Source organism: Salmo trutta, chromosome 32 (assembly GCF_901001165.1).
Source record: "Salmo trutta chromosome 32, fSalTru1.1, whole genome shotgun sequence".
In the NCBI taxonomy this organism is placed as follows: domain Eukaryota; kingdom Metazoa; phylum Chordata; class Actinopteri; order Salmoniformes; family Salmonidae; genus Salmo; species Salmo trutta.
This window is the reverse complement of record NC_042988.1, coordinates 29333413-29357033: the sequence shown is the minus strand read 5'-3', so window position 1 is coordinate 29357033 and position 23621 is coordinate 29333413. Positions and strand designations below refer to the sequence as shown.

At 45.6% G+C, this 23621-nt stretch overlaps 1 protein-coding gene across 1 annotated transcript in view; it reads left to right on the top strand.

The window, feature by feature from the left end:
* The window catches only part of prkcab (protein kinase C, alpha, b), a gene marked incomplete in the record, with an annotated part of 241806 nt that overhangs the window by 122258 nt on the left and 95927 nt on the right, over positions 1-23621 (top strand). The window contains 1 exon segment of the mRNA XM_029728672.1: positions 12981-13063. Coding sequence (XP_029584532.1) covers positions 12981-13063 — 83 coding nt within the window.

Here is a 23621-nt window from a genome sequence, read left to right as displayed (position 1 = left end):
GTGTGTGTGCATATGTGTGTGTGTTTGTGTGTGTGCTTGCCTGCATGCACGTGTGCAAGTGTGTTATGTTCCCCATTACAGTAGTGGGGTGTGTTTGTTATGCCTTCCATCACAGTAGTGGGGTGTGTTTGTTATGCTCCCCATCACAGTAGTGGGGTGTGTTTGTTATGCTCCCCATCATAGTAGTGGGGTGTGTTTGTTATGCGCCCCATCATAGTAGTGGGGTGTGTTTGTTATGCGCCCCATCACAGTAGTGGGGTGTGTTTGTTATGCGCCCCATCACAGTAGTGGGGTGTGTTTGTTATGCTCCCCATCACAGTAGTGGGGTGTGTTTGTTATGCGCCCCATCATAGTAGTGGGGTGTGTTTGTTATGCTCCCCATCACAGTAGTGGGGTGTGTTTGTTATGCCCCCCATCACAGTAGTGGGGTGTGTTTGTTATGCTCCCCATCACAGTAGTGGGGTGTGTTTGTTATGCTTCCCATCACGGTAGTGGGGTGTGTTTGTTATGCTTCCCATCACAGTTGTGGGGTGTGTTTGTTATGCTTCCCATCACAGTAGTGGGGTGTGTTTGTTATGCTTCCCAATCACAGTAGTGGGGTGCGTTTGTTATGCTTCCCATCACAGTAGTGGGGTGTGTTTGTTATGCTTCCCATCACAGTTGTGGGGTGTGTTTGTTATGCTTCCCATCACAGTAGTGGGGTGTGTTTGTTATGCTTCCCATCACAGTAGTGGGGTGTGTTTGTTATGCTTCCCATCACAGTAGTGGGGTGTGTTTGTTATGCTTCCCATCACAGTAGTGGGGTGTGTTTGTTATGCTTCCCATCACAGTAGTGGGGTGTGTTTGTTATGCTCCCCATCACAGTAGTGGGGTGTGTTTGTTATGCTTCCCATCACAGTAGTGGGGTGTTTTTGTTATGCTTCCCATCACAGTTGTGGGGTGTGTTTGTTATGCTTCCCATCACAGTAGTGGGGTGTGTTTGTTATGCTTCCAATCACAGTAGTGGGGTGCGTTTGTTATGCTTCCCATCACAGTAGTGGGGTGTGTTTGTTATGCTTCCCATCACAGTTGTGGGGTGTGTTTGTTATGCTTCCCATCACAGTAGTGGGGTGTGTTTGTTATGCTTCCCATCACAGTAGTGGGGTGTGTTTGTTATGCTTCCCATCACAGTAGTGGGGTGTGTTTGTTATGCTTCCCATCACAGTAGTGGGGTGTGTTTGTTATGCTTCCCATCACAGTAGTGGGGTGTGTTTGTTATGCTTCCCATCACAGTTGTGGGGTGTGTTTGTTATGCTTCCCATCACAGTAGTGGGGTGTGTATGTTATGCTTCCCATCACAGTAGTGGGGTGTGTTTGTTATGCTCCCCATCACAGTAGTGGGGTGTGTTTGTTATGCTTCCCATCACAGTAGTGAGGTGTGTTTGTTATGCTTCCCATAACAGTAGTGGGGTGTGTTTGTTATGCTTCCCATCACAGTAGTGGGGTGTGTTTGTTATGCTCCCCATCACAGTAGTGGGGTGTGTTTGTTATGCTTCCCATCACAGTAGTGGGGTGTGTTTGTTATGCTTCCCATCACAGTAGTGGGGTGTGTTTGTTATGCTTCCCATCACAGTAGTGGGGTGTGTGTGTTCTTATCTCTGTGTTTAAATGATGTGGACATGACATATGGAGGTGGTGACAGAGAGTGAGCAGGATATATACTATTTTTTTCTGTACCTTTATTACTCAGGAAGATGAATTCATCCTCTTTTCCCCTTCTCAGCAGAAACCAGCAGATTACCATGGAAACATCTCTGATGCATACTGCACACTTAGAGATTCAGATAGGATGACGATGTTGATGATGATGATGGTTGTGGGGGTGGGTGTGATGATGATGGTTATGGTGGTAGTGATGTGATGATGGTTGTGGTGGGGGTGATAATGGTGGTGATGATGATGATGATGGTTGTGGTGGTGGTGGTGGTGGTGATGATGATGATGATGGTTGTGGTGGGGATGATGATGATGATGATGATGATGATGATGATGATGACTGTGGTGGTGATGATGATGATGGTTGTGGTGATGTTGGTTATGATGATGGTTGTGGTGGTTGTAGTGGTGGTGGGGATGATGGCTGTGGTGGTGATGATGATGATGGTTGTGGTGGTTATGATGATGATGATGATGATTGTGGTGGTTGTAGTGGTGGTGGGGATGATGATGATGGTTGTGGTGGTGGTGCTGATGATGTAATGATGGTTGTGGTGGTGGTGATGATAATGGTGATGGTGATGATGGTTGTGGTGGGGATGATGATGATGATGATGACGGCTGTGGTGGTGGTGATGATGGTTGTGGTGGTGGTGATGATGACTATGATGATGATGGCTGTGATGATGATGGCGGTGGTGATGATGATGATGATGATGAAGGTTGTGGTGGGGATGATGATGATCGTTGTGGTGGTGGTGGTGATAGTGATGATGTTGATGGCTGTGGTGGGGATGATGATGATGGTTGTGATGATGATGATGATGGTTGTGGTGGGGATGATGATGATGATGATGATGATGATGATGATGATGACTGTGGTGGTGATGATGATGATGGTTGTGGTGATGTTGGTTATGATGATGGTTGTGGTGGTTGTAGTGGTGGTGGGGATGATGGCTGTGGTGGTGATGATGATGATGGTTGTGGTGGTTATGATGATGATGATGATGATTGTGGTGGTTGTAGTGGTGGTGGGGATGATGATGATGGTTGTGGTGGTGGTGCTGATGATGTAATGATGGTTGTGGTGGTGGTGATGATAATGGTGATGGTGATGATGGTTGTGGTGGGGATGATGATGATGATGATGACGGCTGTGGTGGTGGTGATGATGGTTGTGGTGGTGGTGATGATGACTATGATGATGATGGCTGTGATGATGATGGCGGTGGTGATGATGATGATGATGATGAAGGTTGTGGTGGGGATGATGATGATCGTTGTGGTGGTGGTGGTGATAGTGATGATGTTGATGGCTGTGGTGGGGATGATGATGATGGTTGTGGTGGTGATAGTGATGATGATGATGGCTGTGGTGGTGGGGATGATGATGATGATGATGGTTGTGGTGGTGGTGGTGATGATAATGGTGATGGTGATGATGATGATGGTTGTGATGTTGATGATGGCTGTGGTGGTGGTAGTGATGAGGATGATGGCTGTGGTGGATCTAGATGATGATGATGATGGTTGTTGTGGTGATGATGATGGTTGTGGTGGTTGTGGTGGTGGTGATGATGATGATAATGGTTGTTGTGGTGATGATGATGATGATGATGGTTGTGGTGGTGGTGATGATGATGATAATGGTTGTTGTGGTAATGATGATGATGATGACGATGGTTGTGGTGGTGATGATGATGATAATGGTTGTGGTGGTGGTGATGATGCTGGCTGTGGTGGTAGTGATGATGATGATGGTTGTGGTGGTGGTGGGGATGATGATGATAGTGATGGTGGTGGTGGTGATGGTGGTGATGGTTGTGGTGGTGATGATGATAATGATGATGATTGACTATCAGTCTCTCAATGTTGGAGAGCTCTCAAATTTGAGTGGGAATTGACTGAAGGTAGTTACCTCTGTTCCACTGTATGCTGTATACCAGGACTCAGCCACTTTTAAAAGCACCCAGTTGTCCAATTACACAACAGCCTACAGATAGATACACAGTGCTAACTGCCAGAGATTAACTGACGGCATGCACACTCCACAGTGACTGCTGTGCACAGTCATTCCCAAAACATGAATTATTGATTTGCTTGGTAATTTTCTTGCTTATCCTCTCCTTTCTTTACGAGAGGTATTGACTAGGTCTGTTGATCATCACCATGACTCTCACAGAACGTAAGCACACACAAACACCTGTGTACACACACACACACACACACACACACACACACACACACACACACACACACACACACACAGTCTTGGTGGTAAACAAGTGGAAGTGAGAGCCTTGAAGAGTGGTGGTTCATTACTTGGGTCCAATACAACCTGGCATCAAAATAAACCTACTGTACCGTCCTTTCTGACAAGTTTCTTCTACAGCAGTGGTTCCCAAACTTTTTATAGTCCCGTCCCTCTTCAAACATTCATCCTCCAGCTGCGTACCCCCTCTAGCACCAGGGTCAGCGCACTCTCAAATGTTGTGTTTTGCCATCATTGTAAACCTGCCACACACACACACTATATGATACATTTATTAAACATAAGAATGATTGTGTGTTTTTGTCACTTCCCACCCGACTCCTGGGAGTCGACAAAGAGCTCTTATAGGACCAGGGCACAAATAATAATAGAATAATAATCAATAATTTTGCTCTTTATTTAGCCATCTTACATATAAAACTTTATTTGTTCATTGAAAATTGTGAATAACTCACCACAGGTTAATGAGAAGGGTGTGCTTGAAAGGATGCACATAACTCTGCAATGTTGGGTTGTATTGGAGAGTCTCAGTCTTAAATCATTTTCCACTCACAGTCTGTGCCTGTATTCAGTTTTCATGCTAGTGAGGGACGAGAATCCACTCTCACATAGGTACGTGGTTGCAAAGGGCATCAGTGTCTTAACAGCGCGATTTGCCAAGGCAAGATACTCTGGCAGTGGCTTCTGATTAAATAATATTTTCACAGAACCGCTTGTTGCAATTTCAACGAGGCTTTCTTGTTCAGATATCGGTAAGTGGACTGGGCAGGGCATTAAAGGGATAACGAATCCAGTTGTTTGTGTCATCCGTTTCGGGAAAGTACCTGCATAATTGCGCTCCCAACTCCCTCAGGTGCTTCGCTATATCACATTTGACATTGTCCGTAAGCTTGAGTTCATTTGCACACAAAAAAAGCATACAATGATGGAAATACCTGTGTGTCATCCTTGTTAATGTAGACAGAGAAGAGCTCCAACCTTTTAATCATCAATTTTGTCCCTCACATTGAATGTAGTTGCGGAGAGTCCCTGTAATCCTAGATTCAGATCATTGAGGCGAGAAAAACATCACCCAGATAGGCCAGTCGTGTGAGAAACTCTTCATCATGCATGCGGTCAGACAAGTGAAAATTATGGTCAGTAAAGAAAACTAAGCTTGTCTCTCAATTACAAAAAATGTTCAGGGGCCTTGCATTAACAAAGTTAACCATTTTCACTGTAGTATCCAAAACGTCTTTCAAGCTGTCAGGCATTCCCTTGACAGCAAGAGCCTCTCGGTGGATGCTCTAGTGTACCCAAGTGACGTCGGGAGCAACTCCTTGCACGCGCATTACCACTCCACTGTCTCCCTGTCATATGGCTTTTGCGCCATCAGTACAGATACCAACACATCTTGACCACCAAAGTCCATTTGATGTCACAAAGCTGTCCAGTACTTAAAAAATATCCTCTCCTGTTGTCCTGGTTTCCAGTGGTTTGCAGAAGAGGATGTCTTCCTTAACTGACCCCCCCATAAACGTAACGGACATATACCAGGAGCTGTGACCGGCCCGCCACGTCTATTGACTCATCCAGCTGTAACGCAGAGAATTCACTGGCTTGTATGCCATGCAGTGATTGTTTCAAAACATCTCCTGCAATGTCACAACAAATGTAGAATTACTGATGCTAGCATTGGATGTGCTCGTGGAAGCAGAACATCTTGTGTCGTGGACAGGTGCAGGTGTAGTACTGCTGGTAGTAGCAGTACTACCAGTAGAGCTGGTATGTGTCTCTATGGGGCCTATGGGGCTTTACTCTATGGGGCCTTACTTTTTTTAACCATTTATCAATTTTTGAGCACACGGAATGAGCAGCAGCTACATTTGGCTACATACGGACTGTTAGTGGAATTCCCATGAGAGAGTAACGGTTAATGTGATTGGATGATAATTATTTGACTAGGCTACCTGTATTTGACATTGTGTTGTTATTTCGCTGAACACTAAATGGTTTAATTTTATTTTTGGCAGTGAAACGAGGCTACTAAGGTGAGAAAAAAACCTCACCCAGATGTATAGCCCTGTTGGAAAAAATGTAAATGGACTATTTGAAAATGTAAAGAATTAGTTTAAAAAGAAAATTAAAACCATTTTTTTTGTTCAAAAAGAATAACAATTTTAAATCACATTTTTATTTGGCGTACCCCCGATGGCATTCTGTTCTACAGGAATTATTCAAACTGTTATAACCATAGAGATATATTTAATGCTGTGGTTACGACTAGGGTTGCACATTTTGGGGAATATTCAGAGGTGGAAACTTTCCGTGGGAATTAACGGGAATATATGGGAATTAACGTAAATATATGCAAATTAGTATTAATACCATCTAAATGTAGATGTTTTTTGCATTGGATATATTTACCATATCATATGGAGACAGAAACATAAACCTTTTACCTTATCATAAGTAGACATAATTGCAAATGATTAAATCCTTCCAATAGAATTAAAAAACTATTTAGTTACGAATTGAACTTTAATTAAATGAGTTGACTCTTCACATGGGATGATTTCACTGAACAACAAAATAAATGAATTATTGAATGATCCCCAATGATCCATCGCATCTCCCAAAAACGTTTTCAACATACATCTGTAAAATGATAGTCTAGAAACTAAAGCTTTGGTTTTCTTCCTCTCAGGCTTCCATGTCTTCTCCCTGGACCTCCTCAATGTCCACCTCTTGAACATCAGACTCTGAGGCCTCATCTTCACTGTCACTTTCCAACCTTGTTGAGGATGGCTCGTTGTCAGGCTCAAAAAGCCTCAAATTTGCCCGGATGGCCACCAATTTTTCAACCCTTCCTTGTATTGGTCAGCTTGTTGCGTGCTTTGGTGTGTGTGTTCCCAAACAAGGACCAGTTGCAGTCTGAGGCGGCTGATGTTGGTGTGATTTGGAGGATGATGGAGGGGGAAAGAGCCTCAGATCCACAAAGTCCCTTCCACCAGGTGGCTGATGAGATATCTTGGCACGACTGCCATATTGCATCTCCATCCCAAAGCACTTGCTTGGAAGTGTACTTCGCCAGACTGCCAAGAACCTTGCCCTCATTCAGGCTAAGGTGGTGAGACACAGTAGTGATAACACCATAGGCCTTGTTGATCTCTGCACCAGACAGGATGCTCTTGCCAGCATACTTGGGGTCCAACATGTACGCTGGAGCGTGTATGGGCTTCAGGCAGAAGTCTTCACGCTTTTTGATGTATTTCAGAACTGCAGTTTCCTCTGCTTGAAGCAACAGTAAAGTGGGCAGGGCAATACGTATTTCTTCTCTTACATCTGCAAGCAAAGTCTGAACATCCGACAGGATGGCATTGTCTCCCTCAATCCGTGCTATGGCTACTGCTATAGGTTTAAGGAGTTTCAGGCTGCTTACCACTCTCTCCCAAAATGCATAATCCAGGAAGATCCTCTTGATGGGGCTGTCCATATCGGCAGACTGTGATATGGCCCTTTCTTGGAGAGACTCCTTCCCCTCCAGGAGACTGTCAAACATGATGACTACACCACGCCAACGGCTGTTGCTGGGCAGCTGTCACGGCTGTTGAAAGGATCGGACCAAAGGGCAGCGTGGTTGTAGTTCCACATTTTATTAAATCCGTGAAACTTTGCAAAACATAAATAACTGAATTTACAAAACAACAAACCGTGACGCAGAGAGAAACAAACACTACTCAAAATATAATCACCCACAAAACCCAGGAAGATAAACCCCTACTTAAATATGATCTCCAATCAGAGGTAACGAGGACCAGCTGCCTCCAATTGGAGATCAACCCCAAAAAACAACATAGAAATAGAAAAACTAGACTTTAACATAGAAATAGAAAACATAGAAAAACACAAAACACCCCCCGTCACGCCCTGACCTACTCTACCATAGAAAATCACATCTTACTATGGTCAGGACATGACAGTACCCCTCCAAAGGTGCAGACTCTGAATGCACCTAAAACAAAAGAAACCACTAAACAAAAGGGAGGGTAGGGAGGGTGACAATTGTCTATGGCGGCTCAAATGCAGTCCACATAACCTTAACCTCCAGCAGAGGAGGCGGCTTCGGTTCGGGGCGTACTCCCTGCTCCACCCGCTGATCCTTCTGCTTTATTACCACCTGACCGTGGATCGACGTTGAAGGAACCGGACTGTAGATCATCGCTGGAGGCTCTGGGCTGCAGGCCGCCGCTGGAGGTTCTGGGCTGCAGGCCGCCGCTGGAGGTTCTGGGCTGCAGGCCGCTGCTGGAGACTCTGGGCTGCAGGCCGCCGCTGGAGACTCTGGGCTGCAGGCCGCCGCTGGAGACTCTGGGCTGCAGGCCGCCGCTGGAGACTCCGGGCTGGGGAGCATCTCAGGAGGTTCTGGGCTGGGGAGCGTCTCAGGAGGTTCTGGAATGAGGACCATCACTGCAGGCTCCGTGCCATGGATCATCACTACAGGTTCCGCACCATGGATCATCGCTGGAGGCTTTGTGCCATGGATTATCCCTACAGACTCCGGGCCATGGATTATCTCTGGAGGCTTCGTGCCATGGATCATCCCTACAGGCTCCGGGCCATGGATCATCCCTGGAGGCTTCTTTCGTGGAGCTGGAATAGGTCTCACCGGACTAGAGAACGTCGCTGAGAGTTCTGGACTAGGGAACATCACTGGAGGCCAGGTGCGAGGAGCAGGCACATGGTATACTGGGCCGTGGAGGCGCACTGGAGGTCTGGAGCTTATGGCTGGCCCAACCCGTCCTGGCTGGATAACCTCCGTAGCCCGACAAGTTTGAGGTGTTGTGACAGGTCGCACAGGTTTGTGTTGGCGAACTGGGGTTACCGTGCGTAGAGCTGGCGCAGGATAACCTGGACCGAGAAGAGACCAGGAACGCTGAGCAGGCATACTCCTTCCTGGCTCAATGCCCACTCTAGCACGGCACCTGTGAGGAGCTTGCACCGAGCGCACCGGGCGCTCCGTATCTCAGCATAACATGGTGCTTGCTTGATCACTCGCCCCCCACAGTAAGCACGGGGAGTTGGCTCAGGTCTCCAACTTGACTCTGCCAATCTCCCCATGTGCCCCCCCAAAAAAATGTTTTTGGGGCTGTCTCTCGCCCTTGCCTCGTTGTTGGTTCCTCGCCTCATAATGACGCCGCTCCGCTTTAGCTGCCTCAATCTCCTCCCTCGGACGGCGATACTCCCCAGCCTGCCTCCAGGGTCCTTTTCCGTGCAGAATTTCCTCCCAGGTCCATTTCTGTTGCTCCTGGGCACGCTGCTTGGTCCTTTTGTGGTGGGTGATTCTGTCACGGCTGTCGAAAGGATCGGACCAAAGTGCAGCGTTGTTGTAGTTCCACATTTTATTAAATCTGTGAAACTTTGCAAAACATAAATAACTGAATTTACAAAACAATAAACTGTGACGCAGAGAGAAACAAACACTACTCAAAAGATAATCACCCACAAAACCCAGGAAGAAAAACCCCTACTTAAATATGATCTCCAATCAGAGGTAACGAGGACCAGCTGCCTCCAATTGGAGATCAACCCAAAAAACAACAACATAGAAATAGAAAAACTAGAACTTTAACATAGAAATAGAAAACATAGAAAAACACAAAACGCCCCCGTCACGCCCTGACCTACTCTGCCATAGAAAATCACATCTTACTATGGTCAGGACGTGACAGCAGCTTCAATGTGGTGCTCTTGTTCTTCTCACTTTGCTTGATGAGGTAGATTGCTGCTATAACTTGATGACCCTTCACATACCTAACCATTTCTTTGGATGTCTTGTAGAGTGTATCTATTGTTTTCAGTGCCATGATGTCATTGAGGAGCAGATGCACTGCATGAGCAGCACAGCCAATGGGTGTGATGTGAGGGTAGGACTCCTCCACTTTAGACCAAGCAGCCTATACAAATGTAAGCAAGGTCTGTTGTCCCTTGTGTCTGTGCTCTTGTAGAATATTGGTTGAGGGGTGGAGATGATGTAGTTAATTATTCCTTGCCCACGAACATTTGACCACCAATCAGAGTTGATTGCAATACAGTCTGCTTTCGCTATGAGTTGCTTGACCTTCACTTAAACTCTGTTGAACTCTGCATTCAGCAAATGAGTAGATAAAGCATGTCTGGTTGAAGGGTTGTATGCTGGGTGAAGAACATTCAGAAGTTTCTTCCAATACACATTGCCTGTGAGCATCAGAGGTGAACCAGTTGCATACACAGCTCGAGCAAAACATTCATCAGCATTTCTCTGACTACGTTCCTCCATTGAGTAAAAAAAACTTCTGAGTCCAGGAGGACCATGAGCTGTTGCTATCAATAAGGTGTCTGATTCATCATTTTCACCTCAAATAGAAGTAGAGAGACTTTTGTCAGAGGTTGCTTGTTGTGAGCACTGAGGGAACGTTGTGCACTTGCCCAGATGATTCTGCATCTTTGTTACATTCTTCACATATGATTTGGCACAGTATTTGCAAATGTACACAGCTTTTCTTTCTACATTAGCTGCAGTAAAATGTCTCCACACATCAGATAGTGCCCGTGGCATTTTCCTGTAAAGATTAGAAAGAAATGAGTAAAAAAAATACCCAAATACAATTCCATGAACAGATAAATAGTTAAGCAGTTAGATTAAGATAAATGTTTTAAAATGAAACATGTATGGAAACGGGTGAATTAACACTCCACAGTTATCAAGCTCAAGCAAGCTAAAACCCACATGGTAGCAAAAACGAACTAGCAGATATTGTTAACCTCTCTAGGGTAGGTGGGACGAAATCGTCCCAACTACACAACAGCCAGTGGAATCCTGTGGCGCGTTATTCAAATACCTTAGAAATGCTATTACTTCAATTTCTCAAACATATGACTATTTTACACCATTTTATAGACAAGACTCTCGTTAATCTAACCACACTGTCCGATTTCAAAAAGGCTTTACAACGAAAGCAAAACATTAGATTATGTCAGCAGAGTACCCAGCCAGAAATAATCAGACACCCATTTTTCAAGCTAGCATATAATGTCACATAAACCCAAACCACAGCTAAATGCAGCACTAACCTTTGATGATCTTCATCAGATGACACACCTAGGACATTATGTTATACAATACATGCATGTTTTGTTCAATGAAGTTCATATTTATATCAAAAACCAGCTTTTTACATTAGCATGTGACGTTCAGAACTAGCATACCCCCCGCAAACTTCCGGTGAATTTACTAAATTACTCACGATAAACGTTCACAAAAACATAACAATTATTTTAAGAATTATAGATACAGAACTCCTCTATGCACTCGCTATGTCCGATTTTAAAATAGCTTTTCGGTGAAAGCACATTTTGCAATATTCTAAGTAGATAGCCCGGCATCACAGGGCTAGCTATTTAGACACCCAGCAAGTTTAGCCCTCACCAAAGTCAGATTTACTATAAGAAAAATGTTATTACCTTTGCTGTTCTTCATCAGAATGCACTCCCAGGACTTCTACTTCAATAACAAATGTTGGTTTCGTTCAAAATAATCCATAGTTATGTTCAAATATCCTCTGTTTTGTTCGTGCGTTCAAGACACTATCCGAAGTGTAAAGAAGGGTGACGCGCACGACGCGTTTCGTGACAAAAAAATTCTAAATATTCCATTACCGTACTTCGAAGCATGTCAACCGCTGTTTAAAATCAATTTTTATGCCATTTTTCTCGTAAAAAAGCGATAATATTCCGACCGGGAAAGCGTGTTTACGTTCAAAGAGAGAGAAAATAAAAACATGGGATCCCCTCGTGCACGAACCTCAGTCTGATGGTCCTCTGATATACCACTATCCAAACGCGCTAATGTTTTTCAGCCAAGGGCTGGAATTACATCATTCAGCTTTTTTCCGGGTTCTGAGAGCCTATGGGAGCCGTAGGAAGTGTCACGTTACAGCAAAGATCCTCAGTTTTCAATAAAGAGAGTCAAGAAGAACAAGAACTTGTCAGACAGGCCACTTCCTGTAAGGAATCTTCTCGGGTTTTTGCCTGCCATATGAGTTCTGTTATACTCACAGACACCATTCAAACAGTTTTAGAACCTTTAGGGTGTTTTCTATCCAAAGCCAATAATGATATGCATATTCTAGTTACTGGGCAGGAGTAGTAACCAGATTAAATCGGGTACGTTTTTTATCCGTCCGTGCAAATACTGCCCCCTAACCCCAACAGGTTAACAAGTTAGAAATGATTTAAACACACTTTGTTGTAGGCTACTATTTACTAGTTAACAAAATATCATGTATGTCATATAAAATATATTCACCCCAACCAGTATTGTAATTAAAACTTGAAAGCATGTAGTCCTTGGCTCAGACAGTGTAGTAGTGTGGGCTCAATAGCATCTTATCAGTGTGCAAGATCTTGAGAAGCAGCTGCACATGTAATGGAAGAATGCACTGTGCATGCAGAGGGTTGCAATTCCATTGAATTGGGGATAGTTTAACCAAAATAAGACCTAGAATTTAAGCAAAATTCCCCAAATTCCCGGGCTTTACTTCCCATGGAAAATTTCCGGAAATTTCCTGGAAAGTTTCCGACCCTTTGCAACCCTAGTTACGACCAACCATTTATTATGCATATGATGATCTCCATCATAGAGCTACAACCTATGAGTCACTTCAATGGCCGGAGCTCCCTAATGTTTTGACGGGATAAGTATCTCTCTGGATGGCACTGTTTGAATGACTGCTGGCTGCAGCCTGGAGCTGGTGTATAGAGGATGACTGGATGACTGGTCAGGGCCTTTATTAATGACCCATTGTGTACAGTTTGGATGCTCTCCTAGAGGGGAGGAGGGTGAGGGTGGCTGGGGAAGGGGGGTGGGGAGAGTTGGATTGGTCATGGTGTGTGTGTATGTTGTGTGTTTACATGTCATGTGTAAGGGAGAAAGATAGGGAAATGTTCCTGATTACCGTCTAACTGTTCATGTCTCTTCTGCCCTCTCCTACAGTGTGCTGTTTTGTGGTCCACAAAAGGTGCCATGAGTTTGTCACCTTCTCTTGCCCTGGAGCCGACAAAGGCCCCGACACAGATGTGAGTTCCTGCACTCTCTCTCCCTCTCTTCTCTGCTCTCTCTGCTCTCTCTGCTCTCTCTGCTCTCTCTGCTCTCTCTGCTCTCTCTGCTCTCTCTTCTCTCTCTTCTCTCTCTTCTCTCTCTTCTCTCTCTTCTCTCTCTTTCTCTCTCTCTCTCTCTCTCTCTCTCTCTCTCTCTCTCTCTCTCTCTCTCTCTCTCTCTCAATTCAGTTAAATTCAAGGGCATTATTGGCATAGGAAACATATGTTAACATTGCCAAAGCAAGTGAAGTAGGTAATAAACAAAAGTGAAATAAACAACAAAAATGAACAGTAAACATTACACTCACAGAAGTTCCAAAAGTAGAAAGACATTTCAAGTGTCATATTATGTATATATACAGTGTTGTAACAATGTGCAAATAGTGGGTTGTATTTACAATGGTGTTTGTTCTTCACTGGTTGACCTTTTCTTGTGGCAACAGGTCACAAATCTTGCTGCTCTTTTCTGAATTTTGATAATTAGCGGGTATCGGCCTAATTCTGCTCTGCATGCATTATTTGGTGCTTTACGTTGTACACTGAGGATATTTTTGCAGAATTCTGTATGCAGAGTCTCAATTTGGTATTTGTCCCATTTTGTGAATTCTTGGTTGGTGAGCAGACCCCAGACCTCACAACCATAATGGGCAATGGGTTCTATAACTGATTCAAGTATTTTTAGCCAGATCCTAATTGGTATGTCGAATTGTGGCGAATGTCGAATCTCTCTCTCCACTCTCTCCTCTCTCTCTCTCTCTCTCTGTTCCTCTCTCCTTCTCTCTCTCTCTCTCTCTCTCGCTCTGTCTGTCTCGTTCTCTCTCTTTCGCTCTCTCCCATACACAAACACAAGCACACGTTACACTGTGTAAATAAGGAGGAGTCAATTGTAGCTGTCTCATTAGTAAATGTCTCAAACTGACACAACACACACTGACTTTGATCTTCCCAGCATCTCTCTGCAAATGCTGTATGACAAATGGCTTTGAAAACGGTCTCAAAATAACTGTGTGTGTAATGTATGAACAGCATTGTTTGTCCTGTTTGTTTTAATGAGGAGGACCAATGTGCGAGCCAAACACAGGCCCTCCCCATCGTCCCTACACACACACACACTCAATCACAAAACACACACATACATCCCCTTTCAGAGCCTGTTAGGGCACAGTGTTTCTTGATGGACAGCTCTGTTTAGGATGTGTGTGACCCTGTACACACTCAGTCAGTTCCCCTGTCCCTCTCTACTTCCCCCAGGCCTGTGTGGGTCCTTGGTTAGATAAGTGGCTCTGGTTTGTAGAAGGCAAGCATATCCGCAACGCTGTGTTCCGCCTGGCTGTGTGTGTGTGTGTGTGTGTGTGTGTGTGTGTGTGTGTGTGTGTGTGTGTGTGTGTGTGTGTGTGTGTGTGTGTGTGTGTTTACACTGTGACCATGATGATTAGGATGATGATGTTTGTTTAGGGCGTGTTACTGTGGCCTGGCACACCAGCCGGAATAAACACAAACATACATCCACTTAGAACACACACCCACTCAGAGCTGTATAGGCTGCTGCAGGGTTCCCCAACTGTCAGCCCAAAGCATTCCCACCCATAATAGAGAGATATACAGTATGTAATCGTATACAAATGTAAGCAAGGTTTGAAATTATTATGTTTTAGTCCAATATTATATCTGAAGAAGAAATTCGCTGAAGAAGAAATCGGCCCGTGGCTGAATCTAGTTGACGGTCCCTGGCCTACTGTATGTAAACATCCTCTACACAAGAATCCCTCTGTCCCATTTGTGCAGTGCTGCTTGCTGCTTGTCTACACTTTGATCAGTCATGTACAAACACAAACAAACACACACAGCCAGCCAATTAGAAGTGAGTGTTTGTGCTATCAGAAATAAGGCTGGGACAATTGCCGTATAAACATGTAACTGAGGATTATAGATGAAGAAATCAAATAACCATCATAACCGTTTTAAAATGTTTGTTTTGCTGTTGTTTTTTGTGGAAGGCCTTCTAACGAGACTGTTCCCTCCTTAGCGCACACACACACACATTAACACACACACATTAACACACACACACACTGTCTGGGCGCCGTGTTTTGCTGAAGTGCGCACAATCTCGCCCATACGCACGCACAGTCCAGTGCGAGATATTCCAGCCCCTCGCAGATGCCGTGTTAGAGTGGGCATCCAGCCTGGTAGGAGGATGCCTGCGCAGCGCGTCTGGTCACCGGTACGCCTCCGAGGACCAGGCTACCCAACTCCCGCTCTACGCACGGCAACCATCAGGCCCCTGCACAGCCCAGTTCGCCCTGTACTAGCACCCCGCTCATACAGGGCTACTAGTTCCATCCAGCCAGGACGGGTTGTGCAGGAGGTGAGATCAAGACCGCCTGTGCGCCTCCATGGCCCGGTGTTTCCAGTTCCTGTCTCTCGTGCGGACCCGGAAGTGCGAAACCCCAGTCTGGCACGTCCAGTACCAGCACCACGCACCAGGCTTCCAGTGCGTCAGCCCAGTCCAACTCATCCTGTTCCCGCTCCCCGCACTAGCCCGGAGGTGCGTGTTCCCAGACTGGCACATCCAGTACCAGTACCACGCATCAGGCTTCCAGTGCGTTAGCCCAGCCTCGAGAGTTCGGCAATAGTGTGCAGTCCAGAGTATCCGGCAACAGGGTGCAGTCCAGAGTATCCGGCAACAGTGTGCAGTCCAGAGTATCCAGCAACAGTGTGCAGTCCAGAGTATCCGGCAACGGTGTGCAGTCCAGAGTATCCGGCAACGGTGTGCAGTCCAGAGTATCCTGCAACGGTGTGCGGTCCAGAGCATCCGGCAACAGTGTGCAGTCCAGAGTATCCGGCAACGGTGTGCAGTCCAGAGTATCCGGCAACGGTGTGCAGTCCAGAGTATCCGGCAACGGTGTGCAGTCCAGAGTATCCGGCAACGGTGTGCAGTCCAGAGTATCCGGCAACGGTGTGCAGTCCAGAGTATCCGGCAACGGTGTGCAGTCCAGAATATCCGGCAACAGGGTGCAGTCCAGAGTATCCGGCAGCAGTGTCTAGTCCGGAACCGAGGGAGTCTGCCTGCGACCCGGAACCAAGGGAGTCTGCCTGCGACCCGGAACCAAGGGAGCCTGCCTGCGACCCGGAACCGAAGGAGGCGCCTGCGACCCGGAACCAAGGGAGTCTGCCTGCGACCCGGACCCGAAGGGGTCTGCCTGTGACCCGGAACCGGGTGAGTCTGCCTATGACCCAGAACCAAGGGAGTCCATCAGCGACCCAGAACTGGGTGAGTCTGCCTATGACCCGGAACCAAAGGAGTCTATCAGCAACCCGGAACTAAGTAAGTCAGTTGACGACCCGGAACTAAAAATGATTAACTATGTATTTAATGAGTCTGCCTACAGTGTGGAAAGGAAGAGGTCTGCCTACGATCCGGAACAAGGGGAGTCTGCCTACGGCCCGAAACTAATCAAGTCTGTCTGCATTCTGGAGGACAGTAGGCCGGAGCCAGAACCACCTCCTGTATAGGTGGGTTGGGGAGGGGGGGTGTAGCACAAGTGTCGTCGGTGATGGCAGCCACCCTCCCTTCCCTCCCTTTAGTTTAGGGGGATTTTATTTTATTTTATTTTTTTGTTTTTTTTTGTTTATTTACGAGGTGCATCCGGGGTCTGCACCTTTATGGGGGGGTACTGTCACGTCCTGACCAGTATAAGGGTTATTTGTTATTGTAGTTTGGTCAGGACGTGGCAGAGGGTATTTGTTTTATGTGGTTCGGGGTGGTGGTTTATTTAGTAGGGCGTTTGATTTATTATTTCCGGGTTTTGGTTTATGTTCTATGTTTTGTACTTCTATGTTCTTTCTGGGTTGGTGTATTTCTATGTGTAGGTTAATGGGGGGTTGGACTCTCAATTGGAGGCAGGTGCTTTCTCGTTGCCTCTGATTGAGAGTCCAATAGATGGGTAATTATTTGGTTTAGTGTTTGTGGGAGATTGTTTCTTGTTTTGCCTGTGTGAGCCTTACAAGACTGTTTTGTTGTTCGTGAGTTCGTTGTTTTGTTATTTTGGTGTTCACTTTAATTTCAAATAAATATCAAGATGAGCATCCACATTCCTGCTGCGTTTTGGTCCTCCATTCCAGACGACAACCGTTACACACATATTAACACACACACACACACACACATTAACACACACAGATTGTGCAAGCAAGCACACACAAACACACACCCTGTTCCGTCACGTCTAAATGTGTCAGACATAAACACTGCTAATATGATGTGAGTGTGTGGATAATGACTTATGATGACCACTGTTTTCTTACTGTGTTCAACATTTTGTCTACTTGAACAACTTAGATTTGATGTTGTATTTTACGCACGCACGCACGCACGCACGCACACACACACACACACACACACACACACACACACACACACACACACACACACACACACACACACACTGGACCCCTTGTGCTGCTGGCTGTGAGTGTTCCCTCCTGTCAAGCCTGTTTAGGCCTGCCTGTTTCCTGCTGGCTCTGTGTACCCAGTCCTGCCTCTACCCAGTCATTGGGCACTGTTTAAACAGAACAGGGGACTTAGTGTTGCACAGGCGACAGCCCTGTCTGAATACTAAAATAGTGCAAGATGGTTGCTACTGGTGCTCACCACTTCTCAGACTGGTTTCCATCCCTCTTCATTTCTTCCTCTCCTCCACTATTTCCTCTCCTCCTCTATTTCCTCATCTTCACTGATCTAGAAGGACCAGGATAGAGACTTGATACAGATGAAAGCAACATGGTGGTGATGAAGGAACAGTAACATGGTGGAGGTGAAGGAACAGTAATATGGTGGAGGTGAAGGAACAGTAACATGGTGGAGGTGAAGGAACATGGTGGAGGTGAAGGAACATGGTGGAGGTGAAGGAACAGTAACATGGTGGTGATGAAGGAACAGCAACATGGTGGAGGGGAAGGAACAGTAATATGGTGGAGGTGAAGGAACAGTAACATGGTGGAGGTGAAGGAACAGTAATATGGTGGAGGTGAAGGAACATGGTGGAGGGGAAGGAACAGTAACATGGTGGAGGAACAGTAACATGGTGGAGGAACAGTAACATGGTGGAGGAACAGTAACGTGGTGGAGTTGAAGGAACAGTAACATGGTGGAGGAACAGTAACATGGTGGAGGTGGAGGAACAGTAACATGGTGGAGGTGAAGGAACAGTAACATGGTGGAGGAACAGTAACATGGTGGAGGTGAAGTAACAGTAACGTGGTGGAGTTGAAGGAACAGTAACATGGTGGAGGAACAGTAACATGGTGGAGGTGGAGGAACAGTAACGTGGTGGAGGTGAAGGAACAGTAACGTGGTGGAGTTGAAGGAACAGTAACATGGTGGAGGAACAGTAACATGGTGGAGGAACAGTAACATGGTGGAGGTGAAGGAACAGTAACATGGTGGAGGAACAGTAACATGGTGGAGGGGAAGGAACAGTAACATGGTGGAGGTGAAGAAACAGTAACATGGTGGAGGTGAAGGAACAGTAACGTGGTGGAGGAACAGTAACATGGTGGAGGTGAAGGAACAGTAACATGGTGGAGGTGAAGGAACAGTAACATGGTGGAGGAACAGTAACATGGTGGAGGAACAGTAACATGGTGGAGGTGAAGGAACAGTAACATGGTGGAGGAACAGTAACATGGTGGATGTGAAGGAACAGTAACATGGTGGAGGTGGAGGAACAGTAACATGGTGGAGGTGAAGGAACAGTAACATGGTGGAGGAACAGTAACATGGTGGAGGTGAAGGAACAGTAACATGGTAGAGGTAAAGGAACAGTAACATGGTGGAGGAACAGTAACATGGTGGAGGTGAAGGAACAGTAACATGGTGGAGGTGGAGGAACAGTAACATGGTGGAGGTGGAGGAACAGTAACATGGTGGAGGTGGAGGAACAGTAACATGGTGGAGGTGAAGGAACAGTTATATGATGGAGGAACAGTAACATGGTGAATGAACAGTAACATGGTGGAGGTGAAGGAAGAGTAACATGGTGGAGGTGGAGGAACAGTAACATGATGGAGGTGGAGGAACAGTAACATGGTGGAGGTGAAGGAATAGTAACATGGTGGAGGTGAAGGAACAGTAACATGGTGGAGGTGAAGGAACAGTAACATGGTGGAGGTGAAGGAACAGTAACATGGTGGAGGTGAAGGAACAGTAACATGGTGGAGGTGAATCCTCCACAATCTTGAGGCACAATCTTGGCTGTTTCACACCTGACCTCAGTGTGAATGACTAACTACCATCCCTCCACTCCTCCACATCCCTTCACTCATCCATCCATCCATCCCTGCCCTCCGGCCCTTGACTCAGTCAGGTGTCATGGGTCTCTCACTGTCCTTTCCCCCTCTCTCTCGCTCTCTCCCCTTCGTCTGGCTGGAAGCTAGAGGCTGGACTTGCAATGAGCGCAGACACACTCACGCATGATATACGCAAGCACAGACATACAGTATGTATATGCACACACACACACTGCAATGGGTCATGACCTCTGTACCACCCTCAGACCATGGATGACATCATCAATGCTTTGATCGATACAAACGGAGAGAGAGAGAGAGAGAGAGAGAGAGAGAGAGAGAGAGAGAGAGAGAGAGAGCGAGAACAGGGAAATCACAGAGAGAGAATAAGAGAGTTGGTTCACATTAGCATCTATAGTAAAAGCAGTGCTTGACTTGTAATGAGTCCTGGAACCTATTTCAGTCAGTTAAGCACTGGTGAAAAGTGGTCCTTCTTTCTCTCCAGTCACCTTTCATTCACCCTGATGGACCTGTGACACACTCTACTGTATTGCATGTCAAGCATCCCTCCAAAGAGCAACCAGTGAATGGAAATCATTGGAAACCCTGCTCCCCGAGCCATGCAGGTTGTATAGATACATGTATATAATGACAATGGCCACCAGCCAAAGCTCACTGTGCCTTTAAAGCCAGATTGTTTGAGGCAATGTCATTTGGGGATTAGTGTCAGTCCAGATTGCAAGACTGATGCAATGATTATTTTTCTATATGTATTTTGGTGTTGCTGCATTTTCTTTTTGTAAATCCTCTTTTGAACCATCTGTCTTTGGTCTGTTCATATCAATCACTCTGCTGGAGCTTGTTTTAGCTGTGTTCAGAGCTCTTCTATCTGATTGCCTCTTCTGCATCTGCATGGGTTTGATATTGTGTGTGTGTGTGTGTGTGTGTGTGTGTGTGTGTGTGTGTGTGTGTGTGTGTGTGTGTGTGTGTGTGTGTGTGTGTGTGTGTGTGTGTGTGTGTGTGTGTGTGTGTGTGTGTGTGTGTGTGTAGCCACCTCCGTGCATTTGGTTTTAAAATCAATGTGTTGTTGTTGTAGGATTAGTTTTTTTGCTCTTGTCTGATGCTCCGTTCTGATTTACTTTCACAATCAGTAGAGATGAATGACCTGCCACCGTACCAATGATTTTCAATTTATTTTCTCCTATCTCCCGCCCTCTTAAGTAATCAATCCATGGCTCTGTTTATGTCAGAGGTTTGTCATGGTCTAGGAGTAGCCAATGGTATTTCTTATTGAGGAAGATCAAGACAGTTCTGTGTTACAGTGAACAATGTATTCTACATCTATCTGGTTAGGATTCACAGTAACTGGAGTCAGAAACATGCACATCATAAATATTCCTCCCTGGGAAATGAATTTTAAAGCCGACTTTCTGATGGTCTAGAAATAGAAAAAGAGAGAGATTTACAACATTGGCCTTGAATAATGATTTAGATCCATGCCATTAAGATCTATGACTTAATGGCCAACCGTTACAACCACATACTCCTGACCTCCTTTCTCATTATGGGACTCCTTAACAACTGGCCCCATCGGCTCTATGACCCTGCGAAGGATAGGCAACATTACAGCATAGGGCCTTAATTGCTGTGACAAGCTGAACTAGTGATATCATTAGCCAAGTGTCTCTGTGGGCATACTGAGGCTGCGTCACAAATGGAACCCTATTCCCTATGTAGTGTACTACTTTTAATCAGGGCCCATAGTGTTCTGGTTAAAAGTAGTGCATTATATAGGGAATATGGTGCCATTTGTGACACGACCTGTCACTCCTCCGGGAGAGAAGAGGACAGAGCTGTGGAGAGCCAGGCAGGGGAAGTGTTAAGAGATATTCTTGAAATGAAAGTAGATTATTGAAGACATTAATTGAGTTGGAATTGGAAGCATCAGTTAGGAGGTGATAATAGCTTTCTCACTGCGATCCAGAAGGTTACATTACTACCTAGAGTGGCAACATGAACTCACAGTTGCAACCATTGATTTATAAGTGTTTATTATTAATCATGTATATACCCATCAATTGAATGAGAACGGTTTGTATTGTCAAATTTCTAAACACATGATAGACGGTACCTTAGTGTAGATTAACCTATGATACCGGTATGGCAGATTTGTTCACTGATGAACAGGTATGGATCTGTGTAGCCAGGGTATTACATCACAGGCTGTTTGCAATTTGTCTTTTCTCTCAAGGTGCCTTTGGGGCAGGGCCAGATTCAGGGCCAGATTCAGGGCCAGATTCAGGGCCAGATTGAGGGCCAGATTGAGGGCCAGATTCAGGGCCAGATTCAGGGCCAGAGAGAGAGAGAAAGGGCGGGTGGGGGGAGAGAAGAGAGAGAGAGAGAGAGAGAGAGAGAGGAAGGGCGGGTGGGGGGAGAGAAGAGAGAGAGAGAGAGAGAGGAAGGGCAGATGGGGGAGAGAAGAGGGAGTGAGAGAGAGAGAGAGGAAGCGGGGGAGAGAAGAGAGAGCGATAGAGGGGGTGGGGGAAGAAAAGAGAGAGAGAGAGAGAAGAACAATGCTCTTCTCTACTATGAGTATGAATCTTACCCCCAGCCACTGACAGAGGAACACACAGGGCAGATGTTCTAACTTGTGTTAACAAAGATGTTTCTTCATGTATCCGTCACATACTGTGATCAGTGCTGCAGTCGGGGAGAACAATTGATGGTGTTAAAAAACAAGAGGAGTGAGGGGTATTTGGGTGAGTCATAAGTCAAATATTGAATATTCATATCTTCAGTTCCTCTCCTTATCCTAGACTGTATAATTTATCCTCATAAATGTGCTTCTGAAATAATAAGAGCACAATTAAAAAAGTGTTCTTACAAAACAATGCTATGAAAACAAGCGGGAGAGGAAGAGAGGGAGCTAGAGAGAGACGGAGAGAGAAGATGAAAAGAAAATAGCTGTGGCTTGTCAGCTCTTCGTCCCTGGGACACTTTGACAGGTGGAGAGGTAGAGTGTGACAAATCCCTCATTTCGCTCGCTCCCCTCTTTGGCTTTGGGAATATAAATTAATGTGAAAGAGAAATACCTAGATTGCAGCATGGTGTCTTACAAAACCATTGCTTTCAGCCTATAGAGTTGATCTGTGACTTTGAGTGTCATTATCAAATGAACAGTACTTAGACATATTCTGTGCTGATCTGATTCTCCCCTTGTTCACTGTTAATAAATCTGTTGACTGCCGAGGCCCTCAGCTGCCTTGCATCGGCCTACATCTCTATCTGACAGTAATGGCCGTGTTCCACGCTATTAGCCTGCCTGTCACAGGCCATTAACCCTGCTAGTGGCTCACTGCTACGCTAACCCACAGCAACAGCTACCGCAAACAAAACGCTAACCCACAGCAACACCTGGGAGAGCCAGACAGCCGCCCAGGCAACAGCATTTAGCCAGGCTACCACTAACTTGCTTAAACAGTCATTAACCTGCTAGCAGCTCACTGCTAACAAATCGCTAACTCAAAGCAACAGCTGGGAATAGCCAGCCAGCTGCCCAGGCAACAGCAGTTAGCCAGGCTACCTCTAACTCGCTAAAACAGCCATTATCATGCTAGCGGCTCGCTGCTAACAAACCGCTAACTCTAAGCAACCAGCTGTGACCTCACTCCACATGTTAGTTCTGTTAGGTTCTAAATAACACGGTAAAAACTGACAGACCACTATAAAAGCTCAAACCAAGTTTATTCAAAGGATCGGACAGCTGAATAGACAAATATATTTTTTATTAAGTATATAGACCCCAATTTGGGTGAAGTATCCTCCTTCCCTCTGAACATTCCATCTTTATTTCTAGGCAGGAAGTTAAGTGATGCAACCATGTGATTGCCTTTCCTTTACTCAGAACATTCCAAGCTTAATTGCCTCCACCATATACATTCCTCCTACAGATAACCACTAACTGCTGGTGTAGAAACCAGACTATGGCATTCCTCATTTCCATAGGATACCTGATAATTAACAATATTTCAAGTTTAGGAGTCAGAACCCATCAGTTCTAAACCACGCAGAACAGATGACAGCTAGAGTCTGTTGAGACCTTCACCTTCACTAGGGGGATGTTGTCTCTATGAGCACTGATCTAAGGTCAGTTGTTCAGCGCATTTCCGGCCTAATGGTTAAGGTTTGGATTTGAAGAATGTTGTTGATAATCTCTCTGTCTGTAAATCATCAGCACATGCAGACT